At 54.2% G+C, this 16,715-nt stretch overlaps 2 protein-coding genes across 2 annotated transcripts; both read left to right on the plus strand.

Annotated features, from left to right (window-relative positions):
* Positions 1 to 4,916: 4,916 nt before the first annotated feature.
* TRIREDRAFT_119896 (malate dehydrogenase) lies at positions 4,917 to 7,049 on the plus strand (the record flags this gene model as incomplete). Its single annotated transcript, XM_006961367.1, has 4 exons — positions 4,917 to 5,058; positions 5,228 to 5,658; positions 5,724 to 6,049; positions 6,120 to 7,049. 4 exons carry the CDS (start codon positions 4,917 to 4,919, stop codon positions 7,024 to 7,026), a joined length of 1,806 nt encoding a protein of 601 aa, XP_006961429.1. The 3' UTR covers positions 7,027 to 7,049.
* A 4,931-nt stretch (positions 7,050 to 11,980) lies between these two features.
* Positions 11,981 to 15,419, plus strand: TRIREDRAFT_103230 (N-terminal binuclear Zn cluster-containing protein; the record flags this gene model as incomplete). The annotated part of the gene is made up of 6 exons (XM_006961368.1): positions 11,981 to 12,250; positions 12,336 to 12,364; positions 12,654 to 12,868; positions 13,241 to 13,713; positions 13,811 to 15,139; positions 15,207 to 15,419. 6 exons carry the CDS (start codon positions 11,981 to 11,983, stop codon positions 15,417 to 15,419), a joined length of 2,529 nt encoding a protein of 842 aa, XP_006961430.1.
* Positions 15,420 to 16,715: the final 1,296 nt, after the last annotated feature.

The following is a 16,715-nucleotide window of genomic DNA, read 5'->3' on the forward strand; positions in this document are numbered from 1 at the left end:
CTACTACCGACCCTTGGGATATGGCGCCGAGAACGCGGAGGGTTAAAGTAGCTAGGTACTACACAGCACAGGATTTAGAGCTCTTCACGGTACCAAGCCGCAACATTGTTCCTTTCTTCTTCTCTTTACTGTTTTTCGCTTCGTGATTGGCCATCTCGTATTAAGAGCGAATTCGCGATGTCTTCAGAGGATGATAGCATCTATGCTTTCGGAGGGGGAGAGAGAGAGAGAGAGAGAGATAAGGCATACTGGGATGATTTGCAATAGCAATGACTACAGGAGAGAGCCTTCTTGACACGGTCCCGAGATCTCTATACGTCACCAGAGCCGTCGAGACAGACGTGCCCTAGCGAGGAATAGCCCATGAGCAGACATGATCTGATATCAAAGACCCGTCCAGACCCGGACAAGCGGGTTACAGATCTAGAGATTCGACGGGTATGGGGGTTTGCGGGGTTGTCGTTGAAAGCTCAAAGGGACCTCGAAGGCGGACAACGGGTTTTCTGCGGGCCGGAGAGGGGAGAAAGCCAAGATATTGCACAACAACTGGCTTGCCGAGGTGAAAAGGTAGGGTGGGTTGAGAAGGTATGTATGCATGTCAGTCACTCAAAATTATCCATGTGCTGCTAATAGTATGGAGATGGCGTGTTGCCGTAGAGCCAGCCATGTTGACTGATTCCGCGGTTTGGCTTGTGATTGTGCCTAGGTAGGTAAGATTAGTGTTGCTTGTGATCTTGAGGGGAAGCATGTTTGCCAAGATGATCCATCCCAAGCTCGAGATCTCGTATCCACCGTACAGGAACAGGGTTTGTAGTAGCATGTACGTGTACAGCATACCCTGGAGGAGCGATTTGGTGAGAGGAGGTCTGGGCCGATGCCGGCATGGCTTAACGCCACTGACGAGCAAAGTCGAAATGCAGAAGCACTGCAAGCGGAGTAGTAGGCCGTAACGAACGGCCTCGCTCCAGGATGTCGTCCATCGAACGTAAGAACGGCAAAAGTTGCTGACTTGTTTCATTTGTTGGGCTTGACACTACTGTTAGTCGAGTGTGGGGGACGAATTGTGGCCAGCCGAAGACTCCCGGTAGTGGTTTGTTAGTCGAGGCTAACGTGAACGAGGCTGTTGGCTTGCGGCCGTAGATCGAGTCTGTCATAAAAACGACGAAAACTCAATTGAGATGCAGCTCCAGAACTTGAGCTTCGTGTCTGCCCACGGAGGGTGCGGGAGAAGGTCTCCTGTGATACCTCGCAATGTGCTGTAGGGCAATCGTAGAGTGAGACGATGCACAGTCTCTTGACGAGATATGATATGGGGTGCACAGAAGGATTGCTGCAGCAGACTCGCAATCCCACCGGCCGCCGTTTAGTTCACAACAGCCTTTCCGCTTAAAACTCGTAGACTCACATGGCCAAGATGCTTCAGGGGAGGCATGTAGTACCCAAACTCCAAAGTATAGGTACATAGGAGACAGGGTCGTTGCAGCCCGACCACATACGCAACGGACTCAATATCAAGTCTGTGAGGGTCAAAATGAAGAGGCAAGAAAAAGAAACGGAGGCCATAGCGGGGCCGTGCGAGGCTGTCAGGGAGAATCGAAGCAAGCTCAATAAACAAGTTTCAACAGACGGGTGCCTGTATGGAGTTGGAGGATTGGAATTACCTAAGACTCCATCGGCGGTGCCATTTTTCATATCGGCAGCCCCGTCCTACCGGGCCTTTGGTAGTATGTATAACCCCAGAGGGTCAGAGACTGGAGGGTTTACTGTATGGTCGTGACGAGCGCGTTGTGTTGCACATTCAGAGGAGAGCCATATAGAGAGGCTCGTACTTTGTAAGACCACGGAAACGAATGGCAGGCGGGCTTCGCCTCTGACAAATTTCCATATCTCCTTGGCAACGACTGTATGTATTCCAGGTCCATACTTCAATCATCCAACTTTTCTCGTTCAAGACGAAGAAAAAGTCGAGTGGTCGCTTCTGACGGCACACTAGACAGCTTCCGCGCGTGGATGGCGGCATGTAGTCGCAAGCAAATGCGAACAATCGATGGACCGCCGGCCCCGATTGCAGGCCCCATCAATGGCTCCGGCAAGGCCCATCAATGGCATGCAGGGACCCCTGGCCTGGTGGGCGGAGGATTTCGGAAGAGGTCGGAGCGTCGAAGCGCGCGCAGCTAAAGGTGATGCTTCATGTGTCTCAACTGCAGAATTCAGGAGCATCAGCTGAAGCAACAAGAAGAATTGTATGTATGCAGGTGGCTGATACAAACGCGCAGAAGAGTCGGCCCCACTGGCCATAGGTGAGGTATGTGACACTGCTAGGATGCGGGATGCTGATGGATGGTAGTTAATCTGAAAGGCTCGTCATCCGTTGAATCATCAGCTTACCAGCTCACCAAGAGCGCCGAGCTGAGCATCGTGCGCAGCTGGAGTGGCCGCCTCGACGCAGAAAGGGGAGCTGGATGGAGTACAACCGGTTTTGCGAAACCAAACATCACGGCCCAGATGGTTCGTAAGCACACGGCGCTCATGATGGCCTCAGCAGGCCTCGAGTCTCTCCTTCAAATCGACCGGCCCGGGTCCGGATCCAGCCCGGTCAAGCCCTCGATTCGCGATGTCCGAGCCCAACAAGAAGCGATGGATGCAAGGCCAATTGGGCAGAAAGACGGGACTGGGAAATGAGCCCTCGCTGCTGATTTTAGCCGCCCCCTGTTCGTACATGTTCGGTTCTGCCTGCGCCTTTGTCTTTGCTCTTTAGTCTGCTGACCTGAAGGTGATCAAGAAGAAAAGTGGTGGATAGTAAATCGGTATGCGGAAGATCATGTACTGGTACGGCGTCGTACTCGTGAAAAGTAATGGGACGAAAAAGAATGCTCGAAGAAGAGGATGAGTGGGGCACCTGCGGCAATGCTGCTGATTGGCCAGCTTTGGCCCTGGTCGTGTGGAAGTTGCCGCACGAGGCACCTGTTCTTTTGTGCAGGAAGGAACGAGTGCCGTGACCTGCGCCTTCACTTTGAAGTTGAGAGACGAAAGCGGAAGCAGCTCCTGCTCAATGGCTTATCTCAGCTACCACGCTTGCACCTACCTACGTAGATTTGTCCAGGTTTGATATCCCTTCAGCTCTGATTTCAGATTCTCTTTAGAAAATCTGCATCATTCCCTGCTTCTTATACCAGCGCGAAGAACTTGAGACATCCGACAAACAAGACAGAAAAGAGCAAGACAGTCAGGCAAGCAGGCTAGTGATCGTGTCTCTCCACCCCTTGCGGATCCCGGAGGCCTGGCGCCGGCTAATGCAGCTTGGGGAAGAAAGAAACACTCTAGTTGGCGCATCCCCTGCCACAGACCGGAGCGACACGGAGCCTTGACGAACGGACTGAGGGCTGGCAAGGTTGGACGGACTCACGCGCAGAGTCCATCCGGCGGACGGATTGGCTAGGCAGAGACGGTCCAGCTTATTCGCAACGCGCATCGCACACACACGGTTGGAGATGCTAGTAGATAGATACTACGGAGAGACCCCGTGCTACGCGGAGTACTACCTACCTACCTTAGGGCTTTGCGCAAGCTTCGAATAACACAATCCCGACCCGGCTACGGAGTAGAGGCCGGTATATCTCACTCCAGGACGGCCCAACAACAAACGCCATCCGACTCTAGTGGTTTCCAAGGGAACATCATACAAATACTCGCCCAAACCCTCTGGGGAACTGCGTTCCTGAACGAATCTATCATTCTTGTCCAGCCATCCGTCCATTCGCCTATACAGCCAGCCTCCTTTGCCTTCGATCCTTCATCTCCGTCGCCCGCTTCGCCGCTCCCGCTTGCGACTCCGTCAAATCGACTCCGTGTATTGCTAGCACCTGCGCGGAAGGACTAGCACCAGACGCCCTGTTCCTAGTCTCCCCAGGCGAACAAGCCTCACCGGTAAGTACGGAGCGCGCTCAGCACCCTTTTTCTTTTGGGGTGATTTCTGTTCTTGTCTCTCTTGCTCTTACTAGTTTGCCGTCCCCTTATTTGTCTTGTCAGTTTTTCCACACCTCGTGCAGCTCCAGCGTCGTCCGTGCCCGGCCCGCTGTGCGCAAATGTACCGGTACCTCATCAAAATCCTTCTTTACCAGGTATTACTGCACCATTGTCTACACGTTTCACCTTTTCTTCTGTCTGCCAATCTTGAGCTCTCTTTCTTTGCATTTTCCCTCTGGCCCCTGGCTACAAACCCCTTCCCCCTTTTGCTTGTGCCTCACACTTGTTTCCCCCTTCCACGGCCGTTTTGTCGTCTCGTGATGCCCATGCAGAGATTGGCCTCCACTGCCCTCTGAAACGAACCCGAGTCTGCCCAGACCCCAAAGCACTTCAGCTTCACGTCCCCTTCAACCCCCCCCCTAGCTCCACGTTGTCCTGTCATGGGTCACCAGTCGTTAGTTTTGGCATCACGTCTTGCGAGCGGATCTCGTGGAGGGCTGGGGTTGTTATTGAGAAACCGCAACCCCATGCTCCTCCGCAGGGGCCAGACGTCCATAGCTGCCGCTGCTATTAAACCATTGGCATCCGCGCCTACATCTGCCTCTGCCTCTGCCTCTGCTTCGAGACCAGTGTCCTCTTCTCCTACACCACATCCAAGCAGTGACTCAGGTAGTCATCCTGCAACATCTTCTTTCTGCCCGCCTTCAGCTTCCTCGCTGAACAACAGCCCAGCTCTGCGTCCCCCACCAATGGCGTCGAGTGCCCGCAGTGCCGACAGCTCAGATATCTCTACTCCCCGATCAACTTCACCTTCGCCGTCCCTAGCTTCGGCCCGGTCTTCCCACCGGTCCTCGCGCACCTCCGCATCCCACCGCGTCTCCATTTCCAGTCGCAGGCTGACCGATTTTAACCCAATGTCTTCAGTCGACGTCTCGGCCATTGAAGAGGCCATGAAGTTGGCGTCCCTTGACCAGCACCGAGGCTACGCTCAGGACCACTATTCCGAGGTTAAGCAAGACCACGAGACCGAGCCAATGGAGGAATCCGAGGCATCCGGCTATCAGGTTATTCGAGAGCCATTGTGGAATAAAGGTAGGATAACTCGCACTGCGCTTTCTACTACTCTTGGCTACTCTTACCTTGAACGCTCTACACTTACCCATATTTTGCCTTTACGACTTTCACTCTAGCTCCTCCTCCCCTAGACCCCTTGTTTACCCCGCCGCAAGCAGTCGCTAACTTACCGTTTCTATCATGAAAGGTCTCTCATTCACCCCCGAGCAACGCGTTGCAAAGAACCTAACCGGTCTCCTGCCCCACGCCATGGAGAGCCTCGAGACTCAATGTGCCAGGGCCATGAAAATGATCCAGAGCCGCCAGACAAACATAGACAAGTACCTGTATCTGTCCACCGTCAAGGGGCAGAACGTGGACCTCTTCTACCGCCTGCTCATGGACAACATCCGCGAGCTGATGCCCCTCGTCTACACCCCCACCATCGGTGACGTCTGTCTGCAATACTCCACCCTCTACACCCGACCCGAAGCCCTCTACATTTCGATCAAGCAGCGCAAGTCCATCCGGACCATGCTGCGCAACTGGCCCGGTCCCGAACCCGAGATCTGCGTCGTCACCGATGGATCGCGAATCCTCGGCCTGGGTGACCTTGGCGTCAATGGCGTTGGCATTTCTGTGAGTTCGATTTTTGCTCCGTCCGTACAACTTCGTCGTGGAGCTGTCGACTGACGCTGCCGCAGATCGGTAAACTGGCCCTGTACACAGCAGCTGCCGGCATTCACCCCGCCAAGACGCTGCCCATCGTCTTGGATACGGGCACTAACAATGAGAGCAACCTCCGCGACCCGTTCTACCTGGGTCTGCGCCAGAAGCGAGTTCCTGTCGATGTCCAGCAGGACTTCATGGACGAATTCATGGCTGCCGTAAAGGATGTATATCCCAACATGGTCGTCCAGTTTGAGGACTTTGATAGTGAAAAGGCCTTCAACTATCTGGATCGATACAGGCACAATTACAGGGCCTTCAACGACGATATCCAGGGCACCGGTGCCGTTGTCCTTGCTGGGTGAGTGGATCGCGTCGTTTCGGAATGTGTTTCGTCTTCGTCGGCATCGAGTCGCTAACGATCGGTGTAGATATATCAACGCTGTCAACCTGTCGGGCGTTCCCCTGGCAGAGCAGCGACTCGTCTTCATGGGCGCGGGCTCGGCCGGCGTGGGTGTCGCTAAGCAGCTCGTAGAGTATTATACGCGAAGAGGCCTGTCGGAGAAGGAAGCGCGTGACAAGTTCTACCTGGTGGATACCAAGGGTCTGGTCACGATGGATCGCGGTGACAGGCTTGCCGAGCACAAGAAGTACTTTGCCCGGACTGACAACGCCGGCCACCAGTTCCGCACCCTGGAAGAAGTCATTGAGTACGTCAAGCCGAGTGCTCTTGTCGGTCTCGCTGCCACTTTTGGTATCTTCACCGAGTCGATTATCCGAGGTCTCAAGGCGTCTGTGGACGCTGGCGGTCTCGGACGACGACCCATCCTCTTCCCCCTCAGCAACCCTCTGACCAAGGCCGAGTGTACTTTTGAGCAAGCCGTGCAGTGGACCGACGGGTCCGTCGTCTTTGCCTCGGGTTCTCCTTTCTCCTCTTTCACGCTCAAGATTGGCGGTGAGGCGGGTGATATCACCTATCATCCCAACCAGGGAAACAACGTGTACGTCTTCCCCGGTCTTGGTCTGGGTGCCATCCTCGCCAAAGCAACTCGCATCACCGACGAGATGGTGTATACGTCGGCTGCGGCGCTTGCTGGCTCTCTCAATGCCGAGGAAGTCCACATGGGCTTGATCTACCCCAAGATCGACCGGGTCCGCGAGGCCAGCATCACGGTCGCCCGTGAGGTCATGAAGGCGGCGCGTCGTGACGGCGTATCCGAACTTCCAGAATCTCTCTGGGTAGAGTGGGAGGAGTGGGGTGACGTTGCTTTGACAAACTACATCAAGCGACGTGTATATAATCCCACTTCCTTTGAGGAGGCCAAGGGCCGTCTGTAGATGCACTCGCAGTGGAGGAGCTCAATAAAGGGATGGAAGAAGCCTGTCGACAGGGACGGCGAGGCTAGTGTTGATGTCCAAGGAAGTGACGCTTGTCATGATCGCGATGGAAGAAGATTCCGTATATATGAAGAAGGACGGCGTTTGAGGTTCAAAACTTTGGGGGGTTGCCACTTGACATTGGTTGGAGGGTCTCTTGTATAATTCCCTTCTTTTTGGTACAATTTTGAATAGACATTGTCCATATCGTTTCTTTCTTGTAGTTTTGTGCAACCAAAAGGTGAACCGAAGCCCCCTGAAACGAGGTATCAAGTGATGTTGAATGCTTTGGCCATGTCACCCAAGCACGGTCAGGAACCGATCCTTGTCGCGATGCTTCTGACTCGGTGGATTGACACACACCAGGCCATCGAGGTTGACTGATGGCGTAAAGTCGGGCGCCGGAGATTGGTTGGTAATTGACAGACTTGTGCCAAAACTCGTTGCGCATGATCCCTGGTGTTGCAATGGCAGAGTATCCTCGAAAGCAGGTAGCCGTATGTAACTGGTATGAGGTTGCCAATCATTCAACTCTCCTCAATCGCATGCCCAGCAGTGTGAATGTATGCAGAGAGCAACGACGTATGAAAGGTGATAATGCCATGAAACAACTTAACATCAAACAATTGGGATTCAGTTGGTGTGTAGAAGGAGGGGGAATCAGCACTCGAAGCTCGCACAGCTGCATCAGACATGCATGGCGAGCTGTACATGTGAGTTATAAAGCTCGGAACGCCGGTTAACGCCATCGAGAAAACTCGGAAGGCCGAGACTTGATCGCGGCGACCGAACGGAGAACCGCTCGGATCATCTTCAGCCCTTTTGTTCAACGCTTCAGCCCGTCACAGGCACTGGATATTCCTTTTTCCGGGCCGCAAGCGTGTGTGTTTCTTTGTGTGTGTCCGTTGTTCCGCGGCCCCGAGGCCCCGACGGTGCCGAACTGCATCTCCCGGGCACCGCAAAGACACATGTCGGGCAAACAAACCCAAGCTGTGCCCATCCTGCGCATTCGTCATCCTCGACTTTCTCCTCCGCTGAGGATACAGTTTCATAGAGAAGCTGATATTGCCCCTATCTGCCTTGGGGAGGCTTCGAACCGCCGTCTTTGCAAAAGGTAGGAAAAGGGAGACTGTTGCGGACGTCTCCCGAAGCAGCGGAGGATCCACACTCCACGATTTCTCCCGTCACGGCCCACACATCGCCGATGCGCTCGTCCAGCTTGTGCAACAAGGGACGCTTTAGCGGCAGCCAAAGAACGGTCAGGAGGCCAGCAAGAAATTAGACCAAGGATTGAGATCGGTAAATTGCTAGACCGAAGAAGAGATCGGTAAAGTCGTCCCTGCTTTGTCATGTAGTGATTCAGCATACAAGTCAGTTGACGATGCACTGGACATTTCGCGACGTCACCGGCGACTGCAGTCGGCGTGCAATTCATACATACAGCGGTATCGACAACATTCGCATAATAAGATGCTGCTTTCGATGCGCCGACCAGCACATCGTATCGCGAACAGTGGAACAAGGCGAGGCTTTCATGCGTCCCGATGAAGAATCAATTGCCGACGGTGACGGGCTAGCAACCAACACGATTGGCACCGTGCTTGCCGGTGGATATTGCGCCTTCGTTATTCCCGTTGTCCGTAGGGAGCACGCAGTGCGACAAGTGCAGTTGCTCAATCAATATAGCACTCGTACATAGCTCGGGCAAGCGGGGGGTTCACTTTTGTCGACGAGATGCAGATGCCCCAACTTTCTGCTCAGCCAAGAGTCATAACCGTTGTCTTTGGCGAATGGCATGCTTCTTGGCGGTGAAGCCGTCGACTCTGTCCATCTGGCTGGCTTGCCCAATCCAAATCCTTTGAAAGCGGACCGACGTTCCTCATGGCATCTTCCGTGAGAGGCTGGAACAAATGTGGCTGCAGGACTAAACTTGCAAGGTCGTTAGTAGTAGTATTGAGGCTGGAAGCCACAAGATGGAGAACGATCTCTGGCACAAGCAGACAGGCGAAACATAGGTAGGCACTGTGAGCCATCTGATTCCTCTGGATGGCCTTGCCAGCAGGCGCACATACTTCCTCAGCCTCCTCCTTGGCATCTGCACAGGTGACAAACCAGGTCGCAGTGCACTCGCAGGCGGGCATCGTGCCCAGGGTTGACCCTGTTGTTGCAGGAGCTGCAGAAGAACCTGAGAAAAGGAGGCTAGCCATCGTCGATCCTGAGCTGGCGGTGCAAGTGGTCAACAAGGGAGGGAAAATGGCGGCTCCACAGAAATCATAGAAGACGCTTGATTTCGAGAGGATGATACAAACCTGTCTTGCACTTGATATTCTCACGCACCTCGGGTCGCGATAGCGAGAGATTGCATTGAAGAGAAGAATGATGAAGAGCGGGAGTCTTAGCTGGAGAAAAGTTTCGCGAATGTTACCTAATAGAACCTAGCCGAGAAGGAGCAAGAGATGTCAAGGGCATCGCAGCTGCTGTTTTGGTGTTTGACGTATGGTAAGCTTTGGAGTACCGCAGAGGTACCAAAGAACGCTCAACGTGGCTGGCATGCCGCATGTCGCGAGAGAGTATCGAATTAAACAGCAGGTACCCTCGAGGTACGTTGAGTGCCTGCCTTCCGTTGTCAGAACACTCAAGTCCGAGGCCAATTAATTCTTGTGACATCAGCCATTTCAGTTCGCATCAATGCCCAAATGCCTGCCCCTGAGCATATCGATCTTCACGGCCCTGTTCATCGACAGCCTGACGTTATGCATGTGAAACGGTTTCACCCTTCCAGTTCACCGCTAAACCTACTGATCGCCTCCTGTAACGGCTGTCCCCTTTGCTTCAAACCCACTCCGAGCTCCCGCAACCCATGCAGAGCTGTCCGGACAAGCAGGAAGATGAAGCCATCGTCAGTGACCCTTATCCCGCTCCACCCGAATGGGTCTGGCTGCTGCTTGCGCCATCCAAGAGATCGTCCAGTCAACGCTCTTGCAAAAAGCGTTACGAGCGGCAGCCACCGAGATTGACGATTCGGGGTGTGTTCTCCGTCCTGGCATATGCTTGACAGGGCGAGCGCAGCCCCGTGCCGCGCCCAAATATCACCGGCGCTTTTTATGTGGTATCTGCTAAGTATCGTCTGGTAAGACAAGCGCATGGGGGAGCGAAGCAGAAACTTTGGCAATCTGATTCTGCAGCCTCCTAGGATGACACGGGACGACACACAGAACAGAGCGGCTGCAGCTGCAAGGCGCCATTGTTCAGAGCGAAGAAGTCGCCAGATGGAAATCGTTGCAGCTGTTCCCCTTCTGAAATTCCTCGGCCGCGGAAGATTGCGTCTAGACTCGCTGGCAGCTCCTGGTGGTGTCCAGAAGCTAGGGCTGGACCCAAGCTTGACTGGAGGTCGACGATGGCCCTAGTCCGCTTGCCCATGGAAGTCGAGTCACCTGGTACATGGATGTGCCATACATGGTATAAGTGTCTTGCACCAAGTCAAGGGGTCGACAAGTAGTCCATCAGCGATGTCTCTAATCGACCTTCTTGGCGCTTGCAGCTAGAAACACTATTACGTGTTGACCCTCGAGTACAGAGTTCGTCGTCTATTGCGGACATGTCTTTGCATCTCAAAGTCAAAGTCATCGACATCGCCACCCTCGCCCCAGAAGCCAGCCTCGCTTCCCATCAGCTGTCACATGTGCTCAGTCATAAGCGTCCTCCTTACCTCCAATGGACGGCCCCGACGGTCCTAATCTCGAATGGCGCACTGGCTCACAAATCCATCTATCCGGCACACAGCCAACCAACGAATAGTCGCTGCCAGCCATCAATCCCAGCTTGCCAGCGCCCGGAGTCCCGTGGCGTCGCCCCGGCCTTCAGCGTCCTCCACTCTTGACTGTTTCGCACCCGGTGCTCCACCGTTGGCCTTCGCTGTGGTCTTTTAGTCATTCTTTATTCTTGTCCCTTTCCGGGAGCTGAAGACGGCTCGTCGACGTCCTGAAATAGGCGTCTATACATCGGTTCATTGCTGGATTTAAGTCCAAGGACTGGACTGGAGCAAGCAAACGTGCGTACCTCGTATGAACACGAAAATCTAAAGAATTTCCCCTCTAGCGAGGAAACCGAAGCAAGCCAGGCTTCTGGCGACTTGCACTCCGTAAAACGGGCTCAGAAGACACCTCGACGCTTTCGGGACCCAGAGCGTGCACACAAAGACAAGGGCAGGGCAGAACGAGGAAGAAGACCGGACCGTGAGAATCCACACGCCCCTCCTTGCCATGCCCCGTTTCCGATAATCCACCCCCGGATTTTTCACAATTCGACTGATTCCTTTTCTTCTTTCTTTTTCATGATCCTTTTCTACCCCACGCTGTCTGTGTCTGTGTCTGCCGGTGGCTAAAGAGCTCTGCTTGTTCAATGATTGATCTCGCTTCACGGCCTGGACCGAACGACGACATTGCACCCAGCATAGCCGTGCGTCTTGGTTAGCCTCACAGCTTTCCCCTTTGACCGAGTCATACACGAGTGGACGCCGTGGCCGTGCCCGAACCAGCTTCCTGATTTTCGGCTTTCTGTTTGCATCATCACCCTCCAGCCCTCATACAACTGTTCTCGCCACTACCGCTACGAAAGCCGGCACATGAGAGTCAAACGTGTGATTGAACCGCCGCCTTCTCAAAATTAGCTCTCATCGACTCGCACGGGACGAATGCACCTGGTCGTTCATCTTGACGGCCTCTGGGTTTCCTAACAATCCTCAAAATTTGCAAAGGGGTTTTTCTGTGGACGTGTGTCTGCCAGTACACCTCACTTCACTCACTGCTCGAGGATTGTCCAGTTATCAGCGTCCTCACTCTTCTACCTCCTCCGGGTCATACGTCATCCATCAATTTTCAAGCCTTGTCAAAATCAGCAAACACAACCGGCCACAATGTCTTCAGAAGCTGCGCCAGAGCTTGCGAATGCCGCCTCACCGTCAGATTCAGCGTCACCAGAACCTACGGAGCATGCGCCCGCTGCCGATGGCCGATCCGACGACAAGTCTAAGAAGCGAGCAGCCCCTAATGACGGCGCTGAGCAGCCGCATAAGGTCACAAAGAGGCGAGCCGCTCGTGCCTGCGTGTCATGTCGCGCACGCAAAGTCCGTTGCGATGTGGTCGAGGGAGCTCCCTGCGGAAATTGTCGCTGGGACAATGTTGAGGTACGCGCTGCGCAGTTGTCAATGAACCTCAGTCGCCTTGTCTATGGACAATGGAGCATAAACTGACCGCATTCCCCTTCGACAGTGTATCGTTCAAGAAAGCCGCCGGAGAAAGTGAGTAGTAGCCCGCTCTCATGTCATTCCCATTCCCCCCCTCTGTGTGCGGCGTATGGTCTTTCACGGCCGCTGCCACTCTTTCTTCGACTCGGCCAGATACGCTCTGTGATAACGGCAGCATGTGAAGTCGTCTCGACAACGAGACAGACCCCGGAACGTTGTTCCCCAATGGCGGCAAGGCCGACCTGAGGGAGCGCCAACATGGGCCTCAGAGCTGCCAATGACTGACCGGGCCAACCAATTTGAGCATGCATGAGCCAATTCACTGACGTACAATCGCTTTTAGAAAGAACCTCGTCACGCCCAGCATCGTGGGGCAAGGCCAATCAACCGAGGCTCAACTGCTCAGCAAAGCACCTTCGAGTAACCCCATTGCCATCAACAGCGCCGACCCGCGACGCACCAGCGGTGGTCCCTCGATTCTTTCGCCCGCCAGCCTCGATCCTTCAAGCGGTCTGCTCCCAAATGCTGGTGCTGACGGCCATGTGCCTCATATGATCTGTAAGTGATGCCTTTTGGGATCCTTTGCTTTTCAAATTTTCGGTCAATATCCGGGGTTCCACAACCGCCTCACTCTTCCCTTCCCATCCTTCTTTCTTCTTCTTCGGACTGTCGAAACTCTCTCCAACTTCTCCGCACGCATTTTACTACCCCCTTGCCCCCCTGACCCACCGGACTGGGCGAAAGCTTCCGTGCCGCCCATCCAGCATCGTCACCGGGCCCCTACATGCCGCTTGGCGCCGTCGAAAGCAGGACAAGGGCCTCGTATCACATGCAAATCGAGTTGATGAGCATGTGCAACGAGGCTGAAACTGAAGCTCAAGTTTTGCAACCATATAGGGTGCTGACCACACAACCATTCTGGTGCACTAGATCAACGATCTGCATATCGAAATGAGCCTCCTCTTCTCAGCAAGGCCCAGCTGTCAGAAGCAAATCGGCCTTCTTGGGCGAGTTCGGCTGGTTCCCTGGGTCATGGCTCCTCCTACGCCTCGGATGCCGTTGCCCAGCTGCCTCCGTTTGTGCGCGCCTTGCCCAGTAAGATCCCAGCAGAAGACGTTCGCTATCTGCACGCAAAGGGCGCATTAAGCATCCCTTGCCTCTCACTGCAGAATGCCCTCCTGCGTGCTTACATCGAGTTCGTTCATCCCTACATGCCGTTGATGGACCTTGTGCCCTTTCTCAACGTCATCAATCGCTACGATGCCGCCGAGGGTCAGATCAGCCTTTTCCTTTACCATGCTGTCATGTTCTCAGCCACTGCTTTTGTCGATATGAGACATTTACGTGAAGCCGGCTATGCCACCCGCAAGGCTGCCAGAAAAGCCTTTTTCCTAAAGACGAGGGTAAGTCAGCTACATGTTGCATTTCGGCTTGCACGTTCACACACCCCTCCCCCAATCTCTCGTAAAAAATCAAGACCCATATTCACATGCCAAACAGCTACTCTACGACTTCGACTACGAATCAGACCGCTTGGTTCTCGTCCAGGGGCTTCTGTTGATGACGTATTGGTACGAAACACCCGATGACCAGAAAGACACTTGGCACTGGATGGGTGTGGCCATCTCTCTGGCCCACACCATTGGGCTACATCGCAACCCTGAGGTGACGAGCATGGCCCAGCCGACTCAGAAGCTGTGGAAGCGCATCTGGTGGTCTTGTTTCATGCGCGACCGCCTCATTGCTTTAGGCATGAGGCGGCCGACGAGGATCAAGGATGAGGATTTCGACGTGCCGATGCTGGTGGAGAGCGACTTTGAGCTGGGGGTGCTGCCAGAGCACATCGCAATCATCCCGCCCGAATGCACCTTGATGCGCGATGTAGAGATGCAGCGGGAGCTTGCCGTCATGTGCATCGCCAAGGCGAAGCTGTGCATCTGCATTAGCCACATGCTCAAGGCCCAGTATTCGGTCCTCATCCGCGACAACATGAAGCCTGAGAACACAACAAACAGCACCATGATGCTGTTCCCCAACAAGAAGCTGGACAACCTGGACAATATCAAGGTTGTTGACGCAGAGCTCCAGGAATGGGCGGCGACGCTTCCTGCATGCTGCCAGTACCGCATGTTGGTTCCTGCAGACGTCAAGAACGGCAGGTCGACCATTGCAGTTCAGCGAATGCTACTCCATATGGTGTACCACACGACCATTTCCGCCCTGCATCGCCCTCAGTTCCTACCGTCATCGCCCATGCAGGCGCCGACTGCTTCTCGCCAGGTGCAGGAAATGTCACGCCTCAAGGTCAAGGACGCGGCGACGCACATTACAGACATGGCTACGGAACTGCACCATCTCCGCCTGGAAAGATACTTGCCTACCACGGGTGTGACGGTGATACTGCCCGCCATGATCATCCACTTGCTGGAGATGAAGAATCCGTTGCCCGACGCTCGTGCGCGGGCAACAAGAGGCTTCCGTCAGTGCATGCGCGTTATGGAGAAGCTGCGCGAGATTTACGCAGCAGCCGATTATGCCACCGGTTTCTTGGATGCTGCTCTGAGGAAGGCGGCCATTAACATCAATGCCTCTGTTGAGCCTGCAACGTTGGCAATGATGAAAGAGGTCCCGCCCGAGTTTGGTACTCAGACGCCGCCGCCTGAAAACGCGCCCTACATGACCGCCTCCGAGACGCTCTTCAACCAAAAGCCAAAGGAGGCCCAGAAGGTGATGGGTCCTCCGGGGACAGTCAATGCTTCCTCCCAAGTGTCCGGGGCAGTCAATTCCCCACCACACACCGACTTTGACCCGTCGAACCTCACGCCGAGCGTCAGCGGCGGGTCGGATGGAGGCCCACGTTGAACTGGACAATATCATGGACGTTGATTTCATGCAGGGTCACGACGAGTTCGACTGGAACGCGGTCGCCGGTACGGACTTTGATGTCGATCAATGGCTGCAGTTCCCCCCCGAAGGGGTAACTAGCACTGACGAGACGCTGATGGCTTCTGCCTTTACTGGTGCTCCCGATGCTGCGGATGCGTTTGGATGGGTATTCAACACGAACGTCGATGGTACCATGCCGGGGCAACCGGAAACCTCTACTTGAGTGCAATGAGTCAAGTATATAGGGGTTGTTGATGTTGCTTAGGGTGTCTACTCGTTCCGATTGGGCAAAAGAGAGGGAGGGGGAATGGGGATAACAACTTATAGACTGGGGAGAGGCGTCAATGGATGGGGCGTTTTTGAATTTGCTGTGGCAGCAGCTTGTTGCTGCGAAGACGAAGAAAAGAAGGAGAGGCCTCAGCACGCCGACTGATGGGCAGTTGCAGGCTGATGTTTGAGATGGTTTGGGATTTACTTGGTTTCTCATATGGTTTATTTCGTTTTCTCCGTCCTTCTTGGACTGAAGGTTTCCCCACAGGGCATGATTAGTAGCCCTTGTTTGTTGTCTTTTACTATGATGATAATGAAAATGATAGAGGGGAGCTGTTTCAAGATTGTCTGATCAAATCCCGGCAGCGGGTCACGTAATGCATGATAGGGATGTACACTGAGAAGCTGTAGGCTTGCAAAAGCACAACCAAGTCTAAGAGCATCTCTCGACGATATTGCTAATATATGAGGGAGTTACGCCTGGATGAAGACAGATGGTTGAATGAAGGGACAGAAGTTGCCTTGCGATGTCTTACTATCTGCACCTCTTGGAGGGATAGGTAGTACGTAGTTGGCAGGCATTGACAAGTGAAGCTGAGGTCCAACTTGCATCCATCCGCCCTGTGTGGAGCGACGGGATTCGGCCTCGGCGAGGCATGGCGACGACATGGGGGGGGGGGGGGGGGGGGGGGCCGCCTCGGCAGATTTGACGCGCTGGGGCACGTGCCTGTACGAAACACGGGTACGAAACAAATTGGACGAGTCTGGACCGTGAAGACATCCGTGCGCGCAGGAGTGTGAATGCCCAGATTCAATTTCAAGGCATGACATATCATGCTTTGGTTATCGAGTACCTAGGTAGGTAGCAAAAGGCCACCGTATCAAGCGTCTCTACGTGGCCGTTCGGGATTAAGCGCGGGTTGATCGCCGAGAAAAGAAAAAAAAAAAAAAAGAAAAGAAAAGCTCACGTCCAGCCCGCGTGTCTCCTCTCTCTGTCCATGGTCGGCTTAGGCTTCGGCTTGGTCATGTTGGGGGGACAAAGACGGGACAAGGGCCTGCGGGCTGTCGTGCATGTGCGGTTGGCGTGTCATGCCCAGGGCCAATCGATGCGTGACATCAGGGACGGGAGAGAATTGGTGTTGTTTAGAGTCAAGGCAAGGTAGCCGTGCCGTGGCTTGGCTTGGCTGCGCTTGGACTTGTATGGCTCTATCTAGGTAGGTAGGTATGGATCTTGTACTGGGTTGATGGA

Source organism: Trichoderma reesei, assembly GCF_000167675.1.
Source record: "Trichoderma reesei QM6a unplaced genomic scaffold TRIREscaffold_1, whole genome shotgun sequence".
Lineage (NCBI taxonomy): Eukaryota > Fungi > Ascomycota > Sordariomycetes > Hypocreales > Hypocreaceae > Trichoderma > Trichoderma reesei.